The following is a 7,589-nucleotide window of genomic DNA, read 5'->3' as shown; positions in this document are numbered from 1 at the left end:
TGGACCCACCACCATCACTACCTGCCCCCCCACCAGGTGGACCCACCACCGTCACTACCTGCTTGCTCCCCCACCAGGTGGACCCACCACCTACTAGATCATGTACTTCGGGATAGGGACACCAAAGTCCAGGTCTGACCCGAGTCCTGGCGAAAGCGGTCTAGCAGGGCAGTGCAGGAGCAGAGGGAGGAGACTTACGAGGAACATGGCAAGCCCCCATGCGCCCCTCTGCTCTCAGTAGCCCTCAGCTTTTATGCCCCAAACAGATGAGTCGGCCAGCTGCCCTGAGTGCTGGGTTCTACCTTCTTCATTCGGTTTCACCTTCGAGGGCTGAGTGGGTATGGGACCTAGGAAGAAATGAAAGGCGAACGCAGTCACAGGAGCAGAGATAGAAACTGTCACTTCCTGCCGCATCGTTCCTTAGGTAGTCGGAGCAAAACTCCTGGTTTCTGCGCTGCCCCAGGGAGAGCGGGGCAAAAGGGAGGAGTGACAAGCTACGGAGTGGACACCGATGGAGAGTGGCTGTACTCACCCAGCTACCTCTGTGCAAAAGTGACCTCCTGAAGTTCTGGCTTATAGAGATTTATGCAATGCGTCAGTAGCTACTCGGGTTTATTTTTAGAACTCCTGTATAGTATCCCCATTTAAATACATGTTTTCCGGGTTAGCTTTCCAAGGGGAAATGCAAGATGGAAGTTGCAGCAAGTAGCGTGGGGTCTATGCGGAGCTGGCTTTTTGGAATAAAGTTGGAGGACAGGCACCTCGCCCCCTACTGGCCAGTGAGCGCCTTGGGCAAACTCCAGCGATCCCACGTAGGCGGTTGGAAAGAGGCTGCCACTGCACAGGTGGGATTACTGATGCCTCAGGCTAGAGCCATCTCTATCCCTGGGCCTTCGCGGCCTGGAGCTGAGCCCAGCACACAAGCTGCACTGCAAGACCGGCTGCTGGACTCAGCAGGTAACTGGGCTGGAACTGGCTGTTGGCAGGGCCCCAGTGTGAGTGTGGATTTATGTGTTTTAGGGGGGGAAGCATGATGTAACTTTGTGTTTGTGTATGTGAGCACATGTATTTGGGAGGGGCTCATTCGTGTGTGTATCTCCCAAATATCGGGTGGAGAGTAGTGTTTGTTTTGCCTGAGGACATGTTAGTGTGTTTGTGAAAATGGATTGTGGGTCTGTGTGTTTGCTTCTTTGTGTTTGTGTATGTATGTGAACACGTGTGACAGTCTGTGTGCTTCCCGGTGTGGCCACTACTTGAGAGACCGGGGTGAGTGTTTTTGGTGTCACCCACAGTGCCTGACACATTACAAACTCTTAATCCTAGTGAACAGAATCACAAAGGTGTACACTTGTGCCCTGTGAAAGTTGGTAATCAGCCTGTGTCTGTGTGTCTGGAAAAGAGGGGGCAGGCAGGGTTGATGGGGGCTTCAGGGGCCACTGTGCTTCCTCCTTCAAGCTGGTCGTCAGCTGGGCTTGGTTGACTCGAGGAGGCTTCTCGCATCTGATGAGTCTCTCTGCACGCTCAGGCAGTGGCTGCTCTTCACCCCAGAGAGTCAGTGGAGGTCAGGCCAATCCAGGGCACTCAGGCCCTGTAAGCACAGACCTGGTCCCGGAGGACCTGAGTTGTCCACTGAGAGCAGGGCCTTCAGGAGAGGCCAAGGGAGCGGCACCGGCTGGAATTCATCTTGGAGTGCCAGGGTGTGGGGGTACTAGGTATGGCCCCAGAGGGAAGCAGTCTTAGCTGGATTCATTCCCTTGACCTCCAGGCCTGCACAGAGCCAAGGCCGAGGCATAGGCTCTGCGCCAAGTTAGCCTGCCCAGTGCTGTGTCTGCAAGGGTCTTGACTAGGAAGGAATCCTTGATACTTAGTTCCGAGAAAACTTTTTTTTTTTTTTTGGTGAGTGCTGATTTCACCAGAGAGGAAAGACCCCAGAAGTTCCCACGCTGGAGGATCTCCCTGGCAGAAGAGTGCCTCATCCTATCCTTTCCTTCCTGTCCTGGGTCAGCAGATTTGGTCCTAAACAATCCTGGTCCTGAGGTGGGACATGTTTGATACCTACAGCAACCGCGACCTAAAAAGTGGGAAGAGTCTTGTCTGCTTCGCCAGGACAGGTTAGACTTACAGCTTAATAGGTGGAGGTGGGGCTTGATCCCCCAGAGGGGAGGGGTCGCTGCAGGTTAATTTACAGCCACAGAGGCATCTAGGGCGCACCACACATGGAGGCGCCCCCTCGGCTGACTAGCCAAGCCGAGGCACCCGCCTGCTTTCATTGAGAACAGCGCCCGCGCAAGGCCAGCCTCTCAGATCAGAGTCTCCTCTGGTTCCAATCCTCCCCAACCCTTCATCTGCACCCCTAAATGACAGTTTTCTGAGGTTGGAGACTTCTGCTCCACAGCCACACACACAGACTTGGGCTTCGCGGCTGGTTGGGTGGCTGTCCTCGGGGCCAGTGCATCTGCTCACTGCGTCGTGCCTAGTTCTGACGGCTGCGATCTTTACTAAGGAGCACACCCTTTCAGGAAGCCTCCAGGGTCCAGTCTGTTCCCCAGCCTTGGTATCTCCCAACACAGGTACCCGTGCTCCATACACAACCTCCCATTTCCTACCCGAGTCCCCGAGGTGAAGAAAGTAGCAATGAGGGCACTGCCTGGCTGGTGGGGGGGGGGAAAGGGGTCCCCAAGAGGAGCAGGCTGTCACTCCCTACTTCTGCACGGATCTTGCCGACAAGAAAAGTGACAGTGGGCTTTGGAGAAGGTTTCTGAGTTTCAGTCCCTTCAATTTCCGACTTATACATATTGTGTATGTAGAGGGCGTCTCTGGTTTTTGGGACTCATGGGGCATCACTGCTGCCCAGAACCGCCCACCGGGGTGTTTGAGTCCCTGTAGGGAAATCAGACTCCAGTGCACTCAGGATCGCGGGCCTTCTGGTATATATCCATATATATTTATCATTTCTAATTTTATTATAAAATAAAAGCAGAAATATTTCCCGAAGAACATTCACATGAGGACATAACAGGGAGACAGACGGCAAGTCCACGGCTCGGGAGGCACGCTCTGCTGGGAGCGCAGTGGCCACAGTCCCGGGAGGAAGAAGAGAACGCACGGGTAGAGCCTCGCCGAGAGGGAGCGGCCAGCCGTAAAGGGGCCTTCAGGGGCTTCTCACCGCTCTTTCACTTAAGTTACTAGGGTAAAGCTGACACCTGCAGCCCCAGGGACCCCCCACGGAGGGCCTCTGGACGTGGCCTAGATCCAAAGGCCCTGTCTTTCCTTTGCTTTTCCTCCTCCCACCCCAGGAGATCGAGGGATGTGGGGAGGAAGGAAGAAAAGGCCAGACAGGAGGGAAAAGATTGAGAGGCACAGACCCACGGGCTAGGACACATAAAACTGATGAAGAGGAGAGACAAAAACAGAGAGAAAGAAGCGGAAACCTAGTGAGAGATGACAAGCCAGAAATATGGAGGGAAATAGAGACAGGGTAAAGAAGAGGAAAGCCAGAAGGGGAGAGCGAAAAAAGAGAAAAGGAAAAGCAAGAAAGTGAGGAGGGCAAGGGAAGGGAAGAAAGAACAGAAGAGAAGCGGTATATAATTTATTCCCTTCCCTAGTTCAAGACCCAGTCTGGTCCCAGGCCTCCAAAGGATCTCAAAAGCAACTTGTCGAAAATAAATCCCTAACAAAGACCAAACCAGAGGGCCATCTGCCCTGCTGGGGCCGGCGGTTCCGCCCGCTCACATGCGGGTCTTACAGTACCTGGTGGGGCGGCCGGCACCAGGAGCCTTTCAGACACGGTCTCTCTCAGGTCCCCAGCACCAAACCCAGAAGGCTGGCGTGTGGAGGCAGGCGGGGCTCTAGGAGCCCAGGTCCACGAGGTTGGCTGACATGGGGTTGAGAATGGAGTCCTGCAAGCCGTGGTGGTGCTGCAGCGGGTCCGCACCGCCTCCTCCCGGCACCGGCACCGGCACGGCGCTCGGGCCCGGAGGGTGGCCCAGGCTGTGCAGGGATGGCAGCCCGGGTGGCGGCGGCGGGCTGAGCAGCAGCGCAGGGCTGGACGACGAGTGGTCTGGCGTCCCCGACGGCGTCTTCTCGTCCTCGGAGCTGCCTAGCACCGACTTGCCGCTGCCGTTCAGCGACGCTGCCAGCGGGTTGTGGCTGTTGGAGTTGGAGTTCTCGCTGTTCTCCCTGCAAGTGCAGGAGCAAAGCAGCCCGGTCAGCGGGGAAACAGAGGCCGCTCTGCGCAGCGACACCTGGAGCCGCAGCCTGCCGTCCTCCTCGGAGCCAGAGCCACCTCGCGCTGCTTACGGGTATTCCGTTTCCACCCTTTTTTTGGCCTGGCCTGAGGCTCTTTCTGTATTTCTCTCTCACCCTTCTTTCTGTATCATTCTCTCTCCGCGCCTCTCATGCTTTCAATCTCACGAAAATCTTTCTTGCTCTTTATGTTGTTCTTCCCCATCCCCCTTACTGAGTTGCTAACAATTCTTCCCTAGAGCAGAGGGGGTTCTCTGGAGTTGGGTGGGTGGTCGGGACAAGGAAGAAGCGATGTCTGGATTTTTGCATCACTCTTGGATTCTCAATCCAGGTTTAAGGGGTAGGTGTGGGGCCAGGAGAGTGAGAGACCCTAGATACTGGGTGCATGGCCCCATTAAAAGTTGGGAATCACAGAGGCCTCATCTCCTTTTGCCTTTCTTTGCTTGAGGGAAAGCCCTGTCTGTGGAGCAGTTTCCTAGAACTAAAGGTCCTTTCCCTTTAGCTTCAGACTGGCAGGGCTGGTGAGCGCTCTCCTCACTAGGCCTAGGAACAAGGCCCCACATATGTAAGACTCCCTTTCCCTGATGGCACAGTAAAAACCACAGCCTGGGAACTGGAAACTGGGGGTTAGAGGGCAGCTCATAGGAGAATGGGGAGAGGAGAACGGAGACTCCTAGTCCCAGCCTAGACCTCCCCATGCCAGAAAGGAGGGCCTCTGCAGACCTCACCTGGGGCCTGGCCCGAGAACCAACTTCTTCAGGAATGCATGCCAGTCTGGGTGGAAGGGGACCCCGGCAGGGGGAACCCACCTCCTGTCCTGCCTGTGACTGACAGCCCTGCCAGATTTGGATTTAAAATCTTGGGTAGAGTCTCTTGACTAGCTTCCCAAGGCCTTTTCCTCTTGTTTTCCTGGAAGGGAACTTCCCACAGGGCTGGCAGCTGAGAACTTACAAATGTGGATACTCAAACTTCATGGTCTTAGAGAATAAGGTCCACCTGAACCCTACTTCCTGGCCACCAGAGATCTGGTTCCACTGTGTAGTATCCCCCACCTAACCCTGATCATGCAAACTCTGGGTTGCAAAAACCACACATCACCAATCCCGAGTACTGTATCTGGTTTTGCTGTTGCCCTCAGGCTGGATTCTGCTCCCAAAAGTTCCTCTCCCATTTCCCTCTCCAGATTTGGGTTTCTGAAGGGGTTTCTGACAAGGGCCGAAGGTCAACCATTAAGCTAGTTCAGGATGTCTTGCTTTCTCTGAGGACAAGCAACTCCCAGCTTTTCTCACTCCACCAGCTCTCAGCTCATCCCAGACCTATCGGCCTACCCACCAAAGAGGGTAAGACCTAAGGAGAGAGAGGTCCTAGGGCCCGGCAGGCCAGGGAAGGACTGTTGGGTACAACAAGGTGGGAAAAGGGGCATGTGTTTCTCTCCTCTCCCAGAGCTGACATGTCCAAGTTTTTTATGTCTTGGTCCTTTCAGTGCCGGGATAAAAGATTTTCACCATCAACTCCCATATCCAGACAAGGAAAATTCTGCACATCCAGGTCATACCAGGGGAGTTTCTATCTCAGTCCTGACCGCTAATCACACTTTGGCCTAGAGCTGAGTAAGGCCAGCGAAAACTGCGGGGAAAGTGCTGGTGAGTTAGCACAGGCCGCCTGAAACCGGCAACCCCAGCAGTCCTAGGCCAAACGGACTCAGTCCTTCAGAGGACTTCAGGCCCTGCCTGTTGTGCTCCGCTTGCAGGCGATCCAGAATCACTGTCTTGCTTTGGCTCGGAAGCTCACTGCTCCTCCATTTTTGCCTACAAGCGACCAGGACGTTAGTCGACAACTTTCCCAATTGCTTTGCCCGCTTTAGACAAATCCCTGCCCTCCGAATCTCCCAAAAGACCTGAGCGCCATTCGGCTCAGGCCAGGATTCACTTGGGCGGTGGCTGTAACTAGGCACCCAGTTTAGGCCTCTCCTGCGGGTAAAGCGACGCCCTGCGACCCCCTCCCACGAGCCCTGGGGTGCTGCGCCGGAGCTCTACTTACTCGTACCTTTCCTTGGCCTCGGCTGCCCGGTCGCGCTGTCGCCGGTTCTTGAACCAGTTGCTGACCTGTGTGGTGGTGAGACCTGTGGCCTCTGCCAGCTCTCGCTTCTCACGGGGTGAGGGGTAGGGGTTGTGCGCATACCACTCGCGCAGCACGCTTCGACTCTTCTCCTTGAAGCAGTAGCTGGTCTCTTCGCCGTCCCAGATGGAGCGCGGCAGCGGAAACTTGCGGCGCACGCGGTACTTGCCCACGGCGCCCAGGGGCCGGCCGCGCAGCTTCTCTGCCTCGATGTAGTGCGCCTTGAGCCACAGTTGCTGCAGCTTGGCGTGGTTGTGAGGCGAGAACTGGTGGCTCTCCAGGATTTTGTAGAGCTCGCGGAAGTTGCCGCGGTGGAAGGCCACCACCGCCTTGGCCTTGAGCACACTTTCATTCTTGTGGAGGTGCTCGCAGGCGGGCAGCGACCACAGGAAGCGGCCCAGCCGCTCGATGTTGCCGCCCTGTTGCAGCACCTCGCACACGCACGCCACTTGCTCCTGTGTGAAGCCGAAGGTGGGCAGCATGGACATGGTGATGGCTGAACACCCGCCCGCCCGCGCGCGCCCTCACCGCGCTGCGCGGTCCGGCATGGGCGCCTCCCCGCCGGGCGGTCCGGGCCGAGAGGCGGGCGGGGCGGGCCCCCTGGCCCGGCGCTGGCTCCCGACGAACTCCGAGTCACAGCAGTACGTCCCCGCGCCAGCTGCGGCTCCCGCGCAGCTCCGTGCCCCCGTCGCCTGCGCGCCTTGCCCGCGCCCTCGTCCAAGCCCGGGGGCCGCCCGGGGCGCCGCTCGGCATTCTCTGCGTCCGCCCGCCCGCCCGCCCGCCGCTCCCTCGTTCGCTTCTCTCTTGGTCTCCCTCCCGTCTAGCTCGCTCGCTGCTTTTTTAATAATATTATTCTAAGCGGGCATGAGGCGCGGCGGCCCGCGCCCTGATTGGTCTGGTTATCTGACCCGGGGCCTGCCCGCGCCAGACAATAGTCGGAGTCAAATTATTCGCCATGGAGACGCTGTCAGTCACTGGTAACCCGAGCCCCGGCGGGCCAGGCGGCTCCCCCCGGCTGGCTCCGCTGACAGATCGCCCGGCTCCGCGCGAAGCTGAGGGCGGCCCGAGACAGGAGCCGGAGGCGCTCCAAGACCCTGCGAGGCGGAGAAGGCCGGGCAGGAGCCCGCGGCGCCGGTGATTGACGGGGCGGACGCCCAAAGAGCGAGGGAGGAGACGTACGCGGGAGGGGGGCGGGTGGAGAGGCGCAGAGAAGAAAAGGGGAGGAC

At 57.4% G+C, this 7,589-nt stretch overlaps 1 protein-coding gene across 2 annotated transcripts; it reads right to left on the bottom strand.

Annotated features, from left to right (window-relative positions):
* Positions 1–2,922: 2,922 nt before the first annotated feature.
* SIX2 (SIX homeobox 2) lies at positions 2,923–7,171 on the bottom strand. 2 transcript variants are annotated; one of them, XM_066378354.1, is made up of 2 exons: positions 6,286–7,171; positions 2,923–4,179 (listed from the first exon to the last, which is right to left on the bottom strand). In XM_066378354.1, exons 1-2 carry the CDS (start codon positions 6,849–6,851, stop codon positions 3,849–3,851), a joined length of 897 nt encoding a protein of 298 aa, XP_066234451.1. In that variant the 5' UTR covers positions 6,852–7,171; the 3' UTR covers positions 2,923–3,848. The 2 variants fall into 2 exon arrangements, with proteins under 2 accessions (XP_066234451.1, XP_066234452.1); XM_066378355.1 differs by having other exon boundaries at positions 6,292–7,171.
* Between the last annotated feature and the right edge of the window lie 418 nt (positions 7,172–7,589).

This window comes from Saccopteryx leptura, chromosome 3 (assembly GCF_036850995.1).
Source record: "Saccopteryx leptura isolate mSacLep1 chromosome 3, mSacLep1_pri_phased_curated, whole genome shotgun sequence".
Classification (NCBI taxonomy): domain Eukaryota; kingdom Metazoa; phylum Chordata; class Mammalia; order Chiroptera; family Emballonuridae; genus Saccopteryx; species Saccopteryx leptura.
The sequence above is the reverse complement of the archived record's forward strand: the minus strand, read 5'-3'. Positions and strand labels throughout refer to the sequence as shown.